We start from the raw sequence: 19725 nt of genomic DNA, 5'->3' as shown, positions 1-19725 counted from the left end.
TAGTAATGCAATTTTATTTAACCCAGTCAAAATAGTATAAGTAGAAGTATAGACGAAACCAATGTTTTCTTTTAGCCAAACCCATTTCAACCTTACCTTATAAGCTCAAGAATACATCCATTCCAGACATGGAAGATGCTCTAATTTGAAATTACAACATTTATTTTACCTACCAAACATGTTAGAAGTACACACACATAAATTGAAATAAAATAAATACTGACTGCTTCGTATTCTGATTCAAATAACACGAACCACTTGCACAGGATTCAAGTGTCATTCACTTCTTTATTAAGAATAAATCATAATACGAATAAATATGTACGTGTAGTTTTGTGCATGTTCATTTTCTAGTAATTCCGCTTCAAAAGCACTTCTAATAATATTAGTCAATTTAACAATATCCTTAATTTATTTGATCCTCTATGTCTGCACAAATCATGCTTGTACTTTTATAAGTTTATTTACCAATTAATTAATTTGTGTAAGTAAAATATTTCTTATGGTTTTCGTAGCACACATTGATTCATTTTATGAAACTGTCCAAAAATCGCTTTGACATCTGGGACGCAAAATAAACTTTTTCCACCTTTGACCACAAGATGTCATTAGTGTGCAACGTGTTGAAAAGCTTCGAGTAATGAAGCTTTTTAGATCCAGTTGAGGGGAACGCTTTGGTGCTGGAAAGCTTAATTTTCCCATCACTACTAAAAAGTATGAAAAAATGTATGAGTCGTTTCTTCTTTTTCTCCCAAAGACGAACCTTTCTCTGTGTCAAACCTAACTTTGTTTGTAGCCGCGAGTGTGGCTTGAGAAAGTGACGTCGCCTGTGGTTTAGGCTAGAAGGGATAAGGCTCTGGCTACTGGGCATGCGCACATCAATCTAACGTTATAACATTTCGTTTCGTCTCGTTTTCGTCGCCGAAAATGAAGAGACATTTTAGCATAGTTTTTATTTTGTAAACCACATTTAGTCTCGTTTTTATTCGTCAACGATATTGCATTATACATTTTGTTATAGTCATCGTCACATGACCAGCATTTTCGTTTCGTTTCGTCTCGTTTTCGTCATGTGATAAAGGTTCGTTGACGACCATATTTAGTCTTAATTTTCGTTGACGAAAGCAACACTAGTGTCTGTGAGTGTGAGAGACCTCTGTGCACCTTGATACATCTGAGAAAATCAAAATAAGCACCTATACATACTTTATTTTTGTTTACTCCATGTAGTTCTGAGAGCTGAGGTGCTTATTTTGATTTTCTCAGACGTATCAAGGTGCACAAAGGTCTCTCTCACACTTTCACATTTACACACACACACACACACACACACACACACACACACACACACACGCACGCACACACACGCACGCACACACACGCACACACACACACGCACACACACACACACACACGCACACACTATAATATGCCGTTATACTCCATAGAACTATGTAAAAACTAGAGGTCGACCGATATTGGTTTTTACCGATACCGATAGCTAGGTTGGACCACACTGGCCGATACCGATTAATTAACCGATAGTTTTTGAAAATGGATACTGAATGGCAACTAAAATAGTGATCTACTATTTTTAAAAAAGTACTAAACCATAATTGGTAAATTAATAAAAAATATTAATATTAATTACCCTTACAGAAAAACCACATGAATTTCACGTGTTCCACGTGTGATCACGTGTCCACATGGGAATTCTCACAGAATGCACATGAAAGTCTTCCAAAAGCACACGTTTCCACATGTGTCGCATGTGTTTTTGCACATGTGAAATTCATGTGTTTTTTCTGTATATATTGATCATTAAAGTTATTTCATAGTTCATTAATGCTAACAAAATAAACTTCAAAATTTAACAATATATCAGTAAATGTTGAAATTAACTCACTCTAACAAGGAACAACACTATTCTACAGCTTTCATCAATTTTAGTTGATGTTACAAATGGCCTCATTGTAAAGGGGTAGGGAATCTTTACATTTTAACAATATGTAAAATTGCAGTTTCTATGCTTTTTGTTTATATTTGGAATCTCTTTATGTCGGTAGCTACTGCCATCTTAAAATTAAGATTCAATTTAATTACATTTTATGTCAAGTTTATTTTATGCAAAATTTACTTTTTTTATTATATAAGCAGGCTACTTTTTAAAACAATTACTTATTTAAAATAAGTATCCGAAATTTAAGTATCCGAACGTTTACAGACAATAGTTATTGGTTTTTCTTTTCGTTTGATTATTACAGTGGCTGCTTTAACAGGCTTCAAACAAATGCACAGATCTATTTCGATACATCAGATGTTTTGTCCTGCTCTGAAAACAAAACTGACTGTGTGTACTGTGCATCAGTTTCGTATAAAAGTATTCGAAAATGCAAGTGAATTTAACCGCATCCACAAATCAAGCTTTTTAGGACGAACAAACACAAAGTACAAGTGAAAGTCTGTCAGTGTACGAGTTTACTGCATCTAATAGTTCTGCATTGCAAATGGCAGAAACGAAGGCATATGTAAAGTAAAAAACTGCAGGTGGAAGCACACACTGTCAAGCAATGCACACGTGTCTCACAGTGCAAATTCTGTGCAATGAAGCCCGCCGCGTCTCTAGCTCACACACATGCCATATGCGGGGAAAAACACGAGCTCATTGAAGAGAGGATTGCGATGCGTCGGAGAATCGATTTTTCACCCACCCTTAATGAAACCGGGCAAAAGCGCATCGCTGCATTGCGCGAACAACTCGCAGGTATCACACACAGGACGCGTCGTGTAGTTCAAGCAGAAGTCTAAAACAGTTTAATTAATCACCAAACGGGCAAATGTTTACTTCAAGAATTATCAAAAAAGCGGCAAAGATTAGTTTAAACAACAGATCAAACGGAAAGAGAAAGTGCGATCTATATTGTTGTAGCCATTTAAGAACATTTCTGTTTTACATTTATGTTTAAATATTATTTGTTTGTGTTCTTAAACGAATTTCGTTTTGTATAATTTTTATCTTAATTTTTAATACATATTTTTGTCGATCAGTTATTAAAATCAAGAAAGAACAAGGAAAAATGGCATTGTGAAATAAAGTGCGTAACGATGCACACCCACTACCATGCTTCCGCGACCTGAAGAAAAGGCTAAAACATAAATTATAGCTCTATATGAAACATATAGACATTATTAGAGGTACAGAAATACAAATGTTTCGCTTAAATGCACAATACTCAATCTTCCAGCCCAGGGTCAAGTCTTTATGAACATTAACAATGATCTGGGACAGATATGATGTAATGTAAAACTATGAATGGGGCATTAAACATTGGTGGCTGACTTAACCTCTCATACTCTATGACAGCGGAGCAGAGCGTGAGCCGCTTCAGCAAAGAACGCAACCCGGAAAAACTATCGGCAAGGATTTTTGCAGATAACCGATAGTTCCGCCAATCAACTATCGGTGCCGATTAATCGGCAAAACCGATACATCGGTCGACCTCTAGTAAAAACTAAGCTTTTTTTTGCAAAGGCCTATCTAAAGGGTTAATGGGACCAACTGATAGTCAGCAGTAAAATTTACTAATTTTACCTCTTCCCAACAGGGAAAACCACAATCAAGAATTCATCATTATATGGTGTCATGGATTGCAATCAAAAAATATATAATGGAAGTCAACAGCCACGAACAACAAATGAGGGAGAAAAAAATGAAAATCTGATGCTGCGCCAAAACTAACAATGCATGAAAGCCAATCTTCTTACTAATCTTTCACATGTCCAAGACAAAAAAAAAAAAAAATCCAGTCCACAATTACCTTTTATATTGAAAATAAGTCATTTTGTGTGTTTTTTTTTTTTTTTTTTTTTTTTTTCGAAAAATCAGTGACATCATTTATGAATTTAGCAATTAACGAGTCAAAATCCTGAATTTTTTCAATATGTTTGGTAGTTCTGATCAGGACTGAGGTTGATTAAGAGATTTATGCAAAAAAAAAAAAAAAATTAAAATATTTATCTGATAAATTTTTACAGCAGTTTAATTTTCATCCACAAACATAACGAGAGGGTACTAAATTTGCCCAGAGAGTACGGTTAAGTTTTTGAAAAATTTCAAAGCATTTTCTTAAAATGTGTCAAAATAAGATTTCTCACAAAAAAACAATTAAATATGCTTTAACAGAGAAAAAGTTGAGGCCAAATTAAGACTCAACATCACCCCTCAGTGGACGAAAACGTCCCCAACAACACATAAGGGTTAATGAAAAAAAATCCTGAAAATCATTTTTTGGTCATAAAAACTACAATGTTGCACACATTCACATGCCACTTCTCCTGTTACTTTAAAAACGTGAATGGAGTTTATTGATGACATCACCACAGGTCCTTTCTAGCCCACCATGTACACTGACATTCGCACATACTGCATGTCCCATTTTAAGAAAACCAGTGCTGTACACCAGCAGGACCAGGCACCCTTAGATGCACTGCTCTTCATTTATGCCCTTCTTCCAATGTATTACAATGGACAGTGTGGGACCACCGGAAAACAGCAGTACAGGAAATCAGGAAATCACCAATTATGCATCACTGTCAACAAGACCAGCCTCTACAATCTGCAGACAGACAGCTTGGATAAGCGGTTCAAACAAACCCTCAAAAGCATGCTTTGGAGATTTGTATTAGATACTGGGTGTGAAGGGAACAATTGGGCTTCCATTTGTGCTATTTGCATATCAAGACCTCTCACAAGCACAGACTGGGTTCTCTCACTTTAAACTAGATCTACTGGAATGGAACGGTACAAGGTCCTCTAGATCAGTCATTCCCAAAGGCGGGGTCCCGACCCACAAGTGGGTCGCGGGAGATTTTGTATGGGTCGCCAAGTCGAGCACTATTTTTCAGTGCGCTATATACTCTTGATTAAAATGTATATGTGTAGTTCACCTATTAGCCGCACGAGGGAGCTCGTCGTTTTCTTCTTCTGCTTTCTTTTTGTTGTTGTTGTTGTTGTTGTTCTTTAGCTGCGCTCTGCATCGCCTGTTCCACACATACTGCAGTGCGTGTGCGTTGCGTATTTTTTTCCGCACCCATGTTAACGGATTGGAGCGTTCACACTGCACGCGGTTGCTGTCCGGCAGTGCGTCCAAGAAGCAGTGCGTTTGCAGCAGAGCAGCGATCGTTTCGGCAGAGTCTATTTTTTGCTGTGCTGCAAGCGCTGAATTAAAGTGACAGCGCATTGTTCGCTGTAAAAATGAACATGGATTGACACGAAAATGTCCCATAAATGCATATAAATGAAGTCCACTGTTTCACAGTCAACACGTGGCTTTTTGGCTAGGTTTAAAATAAGGAAAAGTGCAGTTTTAAAGAAAAAGGGAACATAATACGTGCACTTGTCCAGGTAGAAAAGTTCTTTAAAGGATTGTTTTTAATAAAGATTTAATGCGAAAGAAAAGCATGAGAGCTTCTGTCTGTGGTAAGTTTTAATTAAAACATTTTGTTGATAGCCCAATTTCAATAAGAAAAGGAAGCTATAGCCTCCCTATGTTGTGTTTAAATGTGTTGCAACTTGCTTGAGCAACTTAATATACAAATCTAGAAGTCAAGTGCATTGAATAATACGTTGTTTTTTTATTGAGTTTAAACGTGAATATGTCTGTTATTGTAGCAGTGTACTGTGATAAAAGAGGATCACAATGCTGAAAAAGCACTTTTGGATTTGAAACCAAAATATTGGATAAGTATTGTGTTTGTGGTAAACAGCATTTTCTGCAAATCTGCATTTTACTTAAATAAAAAAAATGTGCTTTGTCAAATATCTGTATCTCTTTTAAATAGTTAAGTGGAAGCATGACCTTAAATACGGTCATACATATTTTGTTAATGCATAAATTCTCTTCGTGATATATGAACTATATGGGCCTAATGTTTATTGGGTCACAAGGATTTATCGACTTTAAAATGTGGGTCCCCAGAAAAAAAGTTTGGGAAACACTGCTCTAGATTGTATGGACTATCCGGTTCACAACTTTACAGACAGTGAATTTTTAGTTGACTGCATTTGAGGCACAGTCACAATTTAATTGTATTTGACTGAAGACAACCAATACACACAAGCTTTGAGGAATGCATTAGACTCTCATTTCAGTTTATCAAATTATTACAGATATTATAAAATGACTAAAACACCACAAAAACACTGGCCATGCAAATAATTGGAGAAACAACAAAATAAAAATAAGACAATTCCCTTTTTTTTTTTTTTTTTTACGGTTTATAGAAAACAGATATTTTTCTCAATTTATAGAAGGCTTCATTAAGCTTTTTAGTAGTGAGTAGTTTAATTTGTAAATGTCCCTCTTAAAAATGGCAGAGCAGCAGCTCAAGTCTCTGAAATTGCAAATTGCACTTTGGAATTAGCATATGAGGCTAAAAATGTTTCAGGGCCAAATAATTAAAATAAATAAATTAAACATGAAAATAATTCTACAGCCTGTAGTCAATTATTTCAAACATCACTAACTTTTATAAGGATGTTAGTTAAAAAAAAAAAGAAAAGAAAATTCTGCTGATATATTACAATCCAGAAAAGCTTATTTATTGAGGCATACCTTGGTTGAAAGGATCCTGTATGTGCTCTGTTGAGGGACAACAGGATGCAGAAGATGGACCTTTAGGCAGTAATCTTCTCCTGATGAAAGCTTTATCTCAGCTGTCAGCTAAGACTCAGAAGAGAGAACAGACTCATTAGTTTCTAATTTTGGGATATCATATATTTTGAAACAGATCTTGCATAAGGGCACAGGAATAGTAAGCTGAATGGAATGGCATAAGGTGACAGTCACAGCTACAATAGGGTATTACATTTATGCAACTGGTTTAACCTGCATCACTCCGAGTGGGATTCAAACCAGCATCAACTGGCATACATCAAACTGCAGTCTCTAACGTCACTACAGTGCCTCTACTGCTCCCAGGGAGTAAGGTTTGACACTACAACCTCTTTCTTCTGGACTCAGTGTTAAACTCACTATTCTAATCATCACTTCCATCTGGATTATGGCTTTTACAAACCTTACAATTTTCTAATTTCTGCCAAAATCCTATTCTATTGTTCTACAAAGTGAGAAGCATGGCAAAATGCAATTACTTAGACATCAACTGACAAATTAGCTGAGGCTGGGTATCATTTGACATTTTTTTGGCAAGACGTGGGAAAAGCTGTGTTTAAACAGGTTGCCTGCTGTCCAATCAATGACAGTGACACCGCAAATAAAAGAACGTTAACCCGGAGTTTAGGAATATACCGTGTGAAACGTCTGTTAATAAATACCCAAGATTAACAGTTAACCCCAGGTATAGTATGTGCAGTGTGAAACATGATTACAGATAACCCAGAATTCTGTTTTTCTGGGGTTTAGGATGACCCAGTGTTAATAATTTCAAGTGTGAATAGCCGTACTCACAAAACTGTATTTTCTGAAGGCTGTTTTTTTTCCCTCAAAGTAAATTTAGGTGTCTTTCCAAAAAAAAAAAAAAAAAAAAAAATTTATACTACAAAACTCCAAAAGGAAACTAAATAACCAAATGATACAGGTGTTAATGCAATTCATAAATTGACGCAAAACCACAGCAACTATAGGGGACATGACAAATCAAAATCAAAATCCTAAATTTGTGTGGAAACAACATGAATGTACCGAAACATGTCTGTGCTTAAAAACAATGTGTAATCAGAGCATCAAGAGCGCACATTTGCACATCAATATAACAGACTCGTACATGCTTACTGTATGTCAACTGCAATCATATTTACCTTGATTACAATCTTCATCCATCAAAACTTTACTAGCGAGATGCTGGTTTGCTTTTTTGAGCTGAGAAACGTAGGATGCGTATCATCTAGCCATACAACGCTGGATATTTTGCTGTTCCATTTAGTCTGTATTTGTTTACTGGTTACACTTTCAAACCCTGGAAAGAGGGCTTCTCATTTGTCATTCGATTTTCGGGATAGTGTATATAATTTGCATGCATCAGGGGGCCGCTAACAATATGTGTGAAAATCCCAGACCTGCTGGGAGAAGTGGGATGTCTGTCATTGTCACATCCTCACACATTTAACTGTGTGACGTAAATGACAATTTCACATGCTGTAATTTATTTGCATTACACCATTTTAATGTGTTAAGGATTTTTAATTAAATCACGTGCTGCTAATACGGGTAAATTCGTTCTGGCAATTTACTGGTAGGGGAAGTTGTATAATTAAGTAAATGACCAGTAATATACTCTGTGTGAACCCAGAATGAGATTACCAGTATAAGCATGTACGAGTTTAGAATGCACTGATGTAAGACTTTTACTCTGGGCCAGTCATAACCTTCTGACACAGATGACACATTTACTCGGTGTGTAGTTCAGTTTGAAAACGATTTTCAAAATACGATGTCTCTGGGCCAAAAGTAACTGCATGAATGTAAATATTTAAGACAAAAATGAAACATCAACAAACGTCAAACATTTTTGCATTTACCGGTAAAGTCGGTCTGTTAATTTTACGTCAACTTACTGGTATTACTGTGTGAAAGGAGCTATAGAAAATGTCCAATGCTGGGGGCGTCCACTAGAGGTGTTATCTGCTTTAAATGTAATCAAATCTTTATTTCAACATATAATAGAGACTGCTAACCGTTTTATGCGAAGCACTAGTGATAAGTAATTTCAATGCGCTGCTTTGTAAAGCTTTGAAACCTTTGTCAATAATTTGTTTTGAACCAGTAGTTTAAAGTGCGTATCAACTCACTGATCCCAGCATTGAACCACTGAACCAGTGGCTATCTCAGATTTCAGCCCAAGAATCCAGTAAGCAAATGCATTCAAACAGCAAATGAATCCAAAACAGTGGAGAGAAAACGAGAGGCAATTTCATAAGATATAGAGAAAAAAAATGGAGATTAATGTCCTCGCTCATTTTCAGAGATCATTTCCAGTCCCTGTAAGTCCTCCGTCACAGCACTGTCTGAAATGAACAGCAGGTTAAAACATCTAACTCTCACCTTTGGGCATAAAGCTAGCGAAGTTTTGATCAATGATGGTTGTAAGCAAGGTAATGAAGATTACACTAAAGTCTATTATTATTAATGCACAAACACTGTGTCTGTGCGCACTGACAGATAACTTTTTTTTTTTTTTTTTTTTTTGCACAAGCATATTAACATGCTCGCTAAGTTCAAAGTTCATACCTGGCTAGTGTTTTATAATGGACGTTCACAGAGAAAGCGTGTTTTAGAGGAGTTTGCAAGGGTCAGTGGTGCACAGTAATTCTGAATTGCCTTGGTTTTCAGGAAGTCGTCAAGTGTCCTTTTTGGAAAGACTCCTAAATCTACCTTACAGAAAAGCTTAGAGATAGTACATAATTTTTTTAATCTTTAAATCAAATGTATTTTAAACTTCTCAAATCCTTGTCTTATTTTTTCTACTCCTTTATTGTGTTTGCTTTCAGAAAAGACCAGGAAGGGTTTAACATAGTGAACCCATTATAATCAGTGATACTCTCTACACTGGATACGGCAAGACACATCTGATGCTACATTCTATTTCTGACACAACGGTTGCTTTGTCACGTCCAGCGCAGATAAGACTTTAGCTATCAACTGCTATACAACTGTCATGTTCCGGTGTAGACCAAGTGTAAGAGCTGCAGCCATTTCATTTTGGGCATGTCATTTTCAGCTTGGTTAAACAAAAAATACTTTTATTATTTCTTTGACTTGTTAGACTTAAGTGTTGTTGTCAGTAAAAGGCACATTTGTCCCTTTCATCAGTAAGAGTTGCAGGAAAAAATTCTCTAGACATCCAACTGGTTATTTTATTAGTTGATGTTTAAATGTTCTTCATATGCATTATTTTTATAAATCGATTTACAGGTCTGAAGTTTACATACACCTTGCAGAATCTGCAAAATGTTAATTATTTTACCAATAAAAGAGGGATTAGGGGAGTTTCTTCATTAGTATGTTAGGGCGATGCATAACTAAACCACAAAAGGGAAAGATTTTTTGTATATGCACTCTTTGATGGCTTTATGAGCACATTTCAGTATGGTCGGATGTCTGCCAAGTGAAGCAGCGTGTTTTCATTGTAGTTTGCTATGGACTGTTTATATCGCCATCAACAATCAATATGACAGAGGAACTGTTCACTGGTCATGTTGAGCTGAGCTTCAGATTAGGGTTGGGTCGATAGACGATGCCATCGTCCATCGCCGATGGCCAAAAGACATCACGATGCTGAGCCGGCATCGCGATCCTCCACCCCGCCCCCGCAGCGCCAAGCCCCGCCCCCGCCGCAGCAGCAACCCGCTCACGGAAAACACACTAAATCCCTATATAGCCAAATGAAATGCATGCTTTCAATTTCTGCATCTCTACTTATTTTATTATTATTATTATGAGGAAATAATAACAAGGAAGTTGTTAGTGATCACAATACAAATACAAAAAGCCTAGTTGGAACACTTGGATTTGTGCCGAAAAACAGAGGTGCGTGAGCCCAACGCGCTATTTTTAGTTTCGCTTTGTTTTAGTTTCTTAACTTTATATATTTTGTTTCATTTCTGTTCTGTTCTAAATACCTCTACATTTAAATAATTCGTTTTGGAGTCAGGGTAACTAACTTATAGCTATGTTTATAGTGTTTATAATGTTAATACATAATATTTCGCTTGATTTGGTATTATTTCTGATATTAAGCTTTCTCTCTAAACATTCCGCTGCTCATTAAATGCGTTTTGAGAGAGTGTGTTAAGCAGTAAGCAAATAATGAGAGCGTTATTGAACTTAAAAAAGCTGACTGGTCGAAAATATGTTAAGGACCAACACACATCGTCCAAATGCATTTATATAAACCCGCGCTTGATCTTGTCTCGTCTGCACGCACGCACTGTCATGATCTAATGCACTTGTTAATTCCGGATCTTTAAAAACAAATACCGGAACGCAAAAATCCAAAATCGGACATTTTCCAGAGCAGAATCCGGCTCAAATTAAGCACTCGTGGACATGGTAGGCTACAATTAATTAATTCGTTATGAATAAATTATTTAACAACAACCATCCCTCACCCCCGCCCCCCGCAGACGATGCCATCGTCCATCGCGATGTTTCACATTAGACATCGTACGATGCCAAATTGGTCGACATCGCCCAACCCTACTTCAGATCAGCACATTTGCCAAATTGATAATGTTTTTATTTGCTTTTTTTATTTGTGTTTTGCCATTTAATATTTCCGAATAGAGATCCATATATCTTTATATAACATTAAGGTGACTGGTATAGTGGTCTGTTGGCGTCTCAGTGTGGTCTTGCTTGAAAAATTAAAAATAAAATGTTTTTATTTTTCTTGAAAAAAAGTAGAAAATATAGTTTTGTGAGAATCCTCAATCTTGAACAATTATTTAAAATCTTCCAAGTCTTAATACTTTTCCTTTTGTTATACTGAGATGAATCATACTGGGATGTATGCTAAAATTGTTGGATAAAAGTTGTTAGAAAAATTTAGTACTGACCTGAATAAGATATTTCACATAAAAAGACATTTACATATAGTCCACAAGAGAAAATAGTTGAATTTATAATAATGATCCTATTCAAACAATTACATATGCTTGATTTATAATACTGTGTTGTTACATGATTGATCCACAGCTGTTTTTTTGTTTTGTTTTGTTTTTTTGTTTAGTGACGTGTTCATGAGTCCCTTGTTTGTCCTAAACAGTTAAACTGCCCACTGTTTTTCAGAAAAATCCCTCAGGTTCCATAAATGCTTTGGTTTTTCAGCATTTTTGTGTATTTGAACCCTTTCCGACAATGACTGTATGATTTTGAGATCTATCTTTTCACAATGAGGACAACTGGGGGACTCATATGCAACTATTAGAGAAGGTTAAAAAAATTATGCATTAAGGAGCCAGGGGTGTGAACTTTTGAACAGAATGAAGATATGATCAGGCAAGAGGTGGGACCAGCATAAATATCAGAGCTGCTTTCCAGCGTTGGAGAGAACTCATGGAGTGGAAAGGCCTGGAATCAGACGCAGAGGTTGCGTTGTTTCTATTTGATAGACGAGTAATGTTGATTTTGCATTGTTTAACACAACTTATCTGCGTTGACATTTGTTTGAATATGCTTGCGTGAAAGTTGTGGATCATTCAGATAACCGCACAGTATTAATAATCAAATGCATGTACACATTTAAATGGGGTCATTTGAATAAATTCAACTATTATTTACTACATGACTACATGTAAATGTATTTTATGTGAAATAACAGATCAGTACTAAAAAAAAAAACATGCATTTTGCATGCTCTCTCTTATTTTGGTCAAATAATTAACATTTTGCAGATTCTGCAAAATACATGTAATTTTTTTTTACCTCAACTGCATAAATAAATGTAAATTATTTTTAGGGCTTTTTTACCATTTAGTACTTAAAAGTAATCTCTGTCAGTGCTAAAAACATGATGAATACATTAGTGACAAGAAGAAAAAACAAGTAGGAACATTACCTCTCTCTCACCAAAGATGACAGTTACATCCTCCTTCTTGGCATTTTTTACCATGATGGTCACTACAACTTGAGACTCTGTCTGGTACCAGTCATGTCTGAAGTGAAGTAAGTACTTAAGTGTGACATGATTTTTGTTTTTCTTATTGTATTGGATCATAATTAGTGTAATAAATAAAAGTTATAGAGTAAGTGGGTTTGAAATTAAACAAAAAACATCACCACACTTACTTGACAAACAGGGTTGTAGTTTGCTTCTGTTTAAATATTCCAGGGGAAACCAAAGAGAAAAAGAAAAGAAACTCAGAATTCACCACAAATAGTTTAGACTTCTCTTCTCTCATGTTACTAAGGACTCAATTTAATGAAATACAATGAACAGCACCCCAAATGGACAAATATAAGATGATAACATGCTTACCAAATCTGAGGTTTGGTTTGGAATGTGAGCTGAAAATTCAGAGAACAAGAAGGTATTAGTTCTGGCAAAACATGCACACACAAAAAACACACTTCATACTGACTACTTTAATATAGGGGGTAAAATCATATCAAATATAAGCATATGACATGGGTGGAAATAGGTTTTAAAATAAGTTTTAAAAAATGTAATGAAAAGATTAATATGAAATTAAAACTCTGTTCATAACAGTAGTATAGTTCAATTAGCAGCAATAAATGTCTTTATGCATAATCATAATAGGATGATTCACCAAATACAGACAGAGCTTGATTGATAATTTATGATTCTTGATTTACAGTGTATCTGTGTAAATATGATTTTCTCAGTATCAAACCAACCGCCAAACAGCATTTGAGTCAGGTTAGTGACTTGGTTTCCACTGCTTTTGACAATTACATTTAAATTACTTTAACAGTCATTTGTGACTACTGTATTCATAGCAGATGAAGTAACATTTTTAATATTATATTAAGTCAATTTATACTTACTATACAGTTCCCTCCACTAATATTGGCACCCTTCATGAATATGAATTCTGCATCTTTTTGATCTTTCATTAAAAAAAATTCACAAAATTCTAACCTTTCAAGTAAAACAATTAAAAGTGAAGGGTAACTCATATTATGAAATAAATGTTTTTTCTCTATTGCATGTTGGCCACAATTATTGGCAACCCTAGAAATTCTTATGAGTAAAATATCTCTAAAGCATATGCCCATATTTACTTTTTTAGCAAAAAACAAAAAACAAAAATGGCTCTTGAATGGCCATGACTTCCTATTCCATAATATTGTAAATATAAATAACTCAAAGGTCAAATTCCCTTAATCATCCATCACAAGGAACTTTTTTCTTTTTACTGTTTTCTATGACCACGGGAAACCAGTTGATTTAACAACATACAGCAAGCTATAGATGGTTGCTGATAATTTAAGAGCACTTACAAAAACGCCATTACTTAGCTATAAGTAAGCTTCTGAGAACACTCAAAAATCCACCTTACATGTGAATGTATAGCTAAATTTTTGAGTGTTAAGGATTGTAACCTAAACTGTGTTCTGTACATGTCTGCAATGCAGCGATTTTAATTTTAGTGAAAGCTTTCTTAATAGTCAACCAGTAATTGTGTCATAAATCAAATGAAGTGCTTGGTGAATTTATACATACTTGCAATTTTATTCTCACAGTGCTGGATCCATGTTTGAAATTCTTCAATAGAGCCTTTAAAAGACAAATATATTAAAAAAAACTTTACATGCAAAATGAATAAGGCACACTACGTGAAATGACAGATCCTTCTACTACAATCCATTCCCATGTAGACCTGGGCCCCTATTCACAGAACATTTTATCTCACCACTAAGAGTTCTCCTAAATAGCAATAAAAGTTTTTAGCTAAGAGCTTTCTCTTAAAACCTATTAACAAAGCTGTTGAGAAAAACTTTTAGTAAGGAATAGAGAGAAGTCTTAAGAAAAGAGTAAGGGTGGGGTTGACCTCGTTGCTATGGATGATGTCAGCATGCCTATTAACTATGCACACAGTGATTGGCAGTGATTTGTTCATAGAAAACTGTAGAGCGTGATATATTGTTGCCATATTCAAATAAAATAAAATAAAAAATGTTGCCACATTCAATTAAAGATTTTAAAATGCAGGCTAAGTGTCACTAATTAAACAAGTATATGTTCAGCTGATTGTCAGCCTTTTACATGTGAGCTTCTCATAAACAATTAGCATATGCATATAAATATGCATATGCCTTTTTATTAACAGAATAGAATAACCATGGCTGATAGTAAGATATGCAAATTTAAAAGAAAACCAAACTGGATGCAAGAACAGCTGTTACTTCTTGCCCAACTTGTTAATGAAAACAAGAATATAATCAAAGGAAAATTTGGATTTGGGATGACTCTAATGTTTTACAGATTTAGGAGCTAGTTTTAGCGCTAAAAAGCTTTGTGAAATACTCTTAGAGCAAAATTTTAGGAGTCCTAAATTTAGGACTGACACGCCCAGTATTTTTAATATTTTCTCCTAAATCGGCAAGTTATGAGCTACTTTTAGCCTTAAGATTATTTGTGAATATGGGCCCTGGGCCCGTATTCTTAAAGATTCTAAGAATCCTCTCAGAAAGCTTTTAATTTAGCTTAAAAATTCCTACATAGGAGTCTTAGCTTAAGAGTGATTCAGGATCAATCTAAGTGCAACTCTGAGTAAAGAAAAGACTAAAACTTTTATCTTTGTGTGGAGGCGTGGCTTACCCCGTTGCTAGCTATGACACAGCCTTTTGAAGACTGTGATTGGTTGGTTGTCCAAGAAGGAAATAAAAGAGCACTTTTAAGTGTAGGGTCTAGTTTAAGCCTTCACTTTGATATTATAGGCATAATTTTTCCTGTTTTACCGCACTACCACACACACATTGTATAAGTTTATATATTTTATATGTTTATATATATTTTTATTTACCACGCTGTTAATGTTGAATTTAATGTATTTGATAGGTAATGAACAGCAGTACATTAAGGTTGTGAAAGTGCTGTAATTGTTTGTGTGATCTCTTTGCTTATAGAAGGTTGTGAACATATTATTACTGCTGCATAGTTGCATTGTTTCCAGTTGCCAAATAAGTTCATGTAATAAATGTTTAGATTTCTTCCATTTCTGCACTATGTCAGAGATGTTAGCATGTCTCTAATAAAAATCAGTCACAAACATTATATCTGCACAATCTCATGTGTAGCACCTTATGAAATCACTGTCATGCATTGTGTGCAAAATATTGCATTGCCCCCATATTGCATGTTTTGTCAGTGTTCTCCACTGCTAAAGAAACTCTTAAGCCTCTTAAAAGTCCTTGTCCCTACTCCTAATAATTTGGACCTTAAGACCTCTTTTAAGGGTTAAGATTCTTTCTGAATTACTTTTTTCTTTACTAGGATCTTTTCTTTTAAGAGGAAAGTCAGGAAACACCCACATTTCTAAGAATTTCCTTAGAATTTTTGCACTAAGATTTTTTATGAATACGGGCCCTGGAGTCCTTTACCCAAAATATAATTCATATAATATAATTTGTGTATGATTCTAAGGCGACATCACGCTAGATGATTTTACAGCCAACTTTAGTCAAAAACCACATTCAGATAATCACCAGTGATCTAGTAGGAGGTTGTGGGAATGGAAATGGTATTTCAAACTTCTTTTTGACCCCAAACAAGAATGATAAAGAATTCCAGCACTAAACTGCAGATTGCATTTATGAACAAATATGAAATTTCTTTCAAGTTATCTGAAAATAATATTATAATAAATAATAATATTAAAATAGATTATAAATTATAAATAAATTATAATAAAAAAGACACATTTAGCCATGTCTTTTATATATCTTGATGTTGATACTTTATTTTGATGCCACAATGTATATATATATATAGACTCAAATTGCCCAGTCTTACCCTTGACCACAATACAGTAATTCTGAATCATGTAGTGTCATGTCGCCTTTGAACTCTACACTTTTAGACACATACATGAACTCAAGTGACACTTACAATCAAGCTCTTTTCCAGCTGTGAGGGCCTGGTGAGCAGCATTGAAGTTATGAAGGTGATACTCTGCAATTCTTCAAAAGAATAACAAAAACACATTAGGACTGTTACTATTACTACCTGTTACTACCTTATTTAAAGCAAAAATAACTAATATATATATATATATATATATATATATATATATATATATATATATATGTCAAGCCCAAAATTATTCATACCCCTGGCAAAGTCTGACTTAAAGTTACTTTTATTCAACCAGCTTTTTTTTGCCCAGAAATGACACAGGCTTCTCCCACAAGATAGTAAGGCGGTGTACAAGAGGCATCATTGTGGAAAAACTATTTCTCAGCTTTTATTTACATTTGAACAAAAAGTGGCATGTCCAAAATTATTCATACCCTTTGCAAACTGTCACAGTCTATGGGAAAATCCAAAGTTCTATACCATTCCAAATAGTCCAAGCTGTTCTAAAGCATCCTAATTACCCTGATTCATTGGGAACATCAACAGGTGAAAAACAGAAGCTCTCTGCTGTTGGTTTGTGGACAGTCATGGCTAAGACAAAGGAGCTCACTGAGGACCTGCAGCTGCGCACTGAAAGGGCTATAAGACCATATCTAAATGTTTTGAAGTTCCAGTGGCTACAGTGCAAAGTATTATTAAAAAATAAAAGACGTTCCGCACTGTGAAAAATCTCTGAGGACATAAACACCTGTAACCTGTTACCTGCTGGCCAGGAGGATAGTGAGAGAGGTAAAAAAAGAATCCAAGGATCACCACCAAGGCCATCCTAATGAATCTGGGCTCTGCTGGTGGCAACATCTCAAGGCAGACAGTCCAACGGACACTGCACACCACTGGGTCCCACGGATACAGACCAAAGAGGACACCAATTCTCCAGATAAGGCATACAAAAGCCCGCTTGGCCTTTGCAAATGCTCATCTGGACAAAGAAGACGACTTCTGGTCTTCTGTTTTATGGTCAGATAAAACAAAAAAAAAAAATTTGGCCACAATGATGTAGCCTTCATTTGGCATAAAAAAAGGAGAAGCCTTCAACCCTAAGAACACCATCCCCACTGTCAAACATGGTGGTGGGAACCTAATGTTTTGGGGGTGTTTTTTAGCTGGTGGACCAGGGAACCTAATCACAATAAACGGCACCATGAAAAAGGAGCAATACAAAATTTTCAACAACAACAATCTGCAGAGAAACTTGGACATTTCAGCACGACAACGGCCCAAAACACACAGCAAAACTGGTGAAGAAATAGTTAGCAGACAACGTTTTGCAGTGGCCCAGCCAGAGTCCTGACTTTAATCTAATTGAGAATCTGTGGAGGGAGCTAAAGATCAGGGTGATGGCAAGGAGACCCTCCAACCTAAAAGAGTTACACACACATATATACATATATGTGACCCTGGACCACAAAACCAGTCATAAGGTCAAATTTTACAAAACTGAGATATATACATCATATGAAAGCTCAATAAATAAGCTTTCTATTGATGTATGGTTTGTTAGGATAGGACAATATTTGGTCGAGATACATCTATTTGAAAATCTGAAATCTAAGGGTGCAAAAAATCAAAATACTGAGAAAATCACCTTTAAAGTTGTGCAAATTAAGTTCTTAGCAATGCATATTACTAATCAAAAATTACATTTTGATAGGTTTACAGTAGGAATTTTACAAAAAATCTTCATGGAACATGATCTTTACTTAATTTCCAAATGATTTTTGACATAAAAGAAAAATCAATAATTTTGACCCAAACAATGTATTTTTGGCTATTGCTACAAATATACCCCAGCGACTTAAGACTGGTTTTGTGGTCCAGGGTCACATATATATATATATATATATATATATATATATATATACATACACACACACACACACATATATATGAGGGGCCGTGCAAGCCATAATTCATTCTGGCACTCTCACACACATGTATTCTCCTCTCACATACATATATTCTCTCCTCTCACACACATGTATTCTCTCCTCTCACATACATGTATTCTCCTCTCACATACATATATTCTCTCCTATCACATACATGTATTCTCCTCTCACATACATGTATTCTCCTCTCACATACATGTATTCACTCCTCTCACATACATGTATTCTCCTCTCACATACATATATTCTCTCCTCTCACACACATGTATTCTCCTCTCACATACATATATTCTCTCCTCTCACACACATGTATTCTCCTCTCACATACATATATTCTCCTCTCACATACATGTATTCTCCTCTCACACACATGTATTCTCCTCTCACACACGTGTATTCTCCTCTCACACACGTGTATTCTCCTCTCACACACGTGTATTCTCCTCTCACACACGTGTATTCTCCTCTCACACACGTGTATTCTCCTCTCACACACGTGTATTCTCCTCTCACACACGTGTATTCTCCTCTCACACACGTGTATTCTCCTCTCACACACGTGTATTCTCCTCTCACACACGTGTATTCTCCTCTCACACACGTGTATTCTCCTCTCACACACATGTATTCTCCTCTCACACACATGTATTCTCCTCTCACATACATATATTCTCGAGCCGATTGTGGCCGAACGCGGTACTGCCTCGACATCATTTAGAAGATAATGGGCCAGAGCTGCGTTGGCGCTACACAACACTTCTGGCTTTTCTCTGTCTCGGCTAAAAGCTGTTGTACGTGCAGCTGCTCCGCACTCGGTGTAGTTGTGTGTAACTACGTTCATTCCGAGGCCTTTTTTTTATGCCGTTATTTTAATGACAAATGTCGAGAGCGCATTATTGTTGCGCGAAAGCATATTAATATCATGTGCGAGCACGAATCTCTCCGCTCGCACGCGGATTTCCTTTGCTCTCGCACAAAACTGGACGCGCGCTCTCAGATATACATTGCTCTCGCTTAGAGAGAGTGCGCGCACTCAAACCGTATCTCTACTCTTGCGCAAAGTGTGTGTGTGCGCGCGCTCAAACGGTGTTCTGCACACTCGCAAATCTATCATGCGCTGTATATATATGAAGTATTGTCGCTCCTGGATTAAACATTGTCAAAAATGTATCATTATGCATTCAAAAGTATCTTAAAACAAACCTGTTAACTAATG

At 35.8% G+C, this 19725-nt stretch overlaps 1 protein-coding gene across 2 annotated transcripts in view; it reads right to left on the bottom strand.

Moving 5' to 3' along the window:
* sugt1 (SGT1 homolog, MIS12 kinetochore complex assembly cochaperone) overlaps nucleotides 1-19725 on the bottom strand; it is a 69210-nt gene that overhangs the window by 27088 nt on the left and 22397 nt on the right. For both annotated transcript variants that reach the window (XM_073842807.1, XM_073842808.1), the window contains exons 5-10: nucleotides 16594-16664; nucleotides 14206-14259; nucleotides 12997-13025; nucleotides 12807-12832; nucleotides 12577-12673; nucleotides 6615-6722 (exon numbers count right to left, since the gene is read on the bottom strand). In XM_073842807.1, coding sequence (XP_073698908.1) covers nucleotides 6615-6722; nucleotides 12577-12673; nucleotides 12807-12832; nucleotides 12997-13025; nucleotides 14206-14259; nucleotides 16594-16664 — 385 coding nt within the window. The remainder of the gene's footprint in view (nucleotides 1-6614; nucleotides 6723-12576; nucleotides 12674-12806; nucleotides 12833-12996; nucleotides 13026-14205; nucleotides 14260-16593; nucleotides 16665-19725) is intronic.

Source organism: Garra rufa, chromosome 6 (genome assembly GCF_049309525.1).
Source record: "Garra rufa chromosome 6, GarRuf1.0, whole genome shotgun sequence".
In the NCBI taxonomy this organism is placed as follows: Eukaryota; Metazoa; Chordata; class Actinopteri; order Cypriniformes; family Cyprinidae; genus Garra; species Garra rufa.
This window is presented reverse-complemented; position numbering and strand designations above follow the sequence as displayed.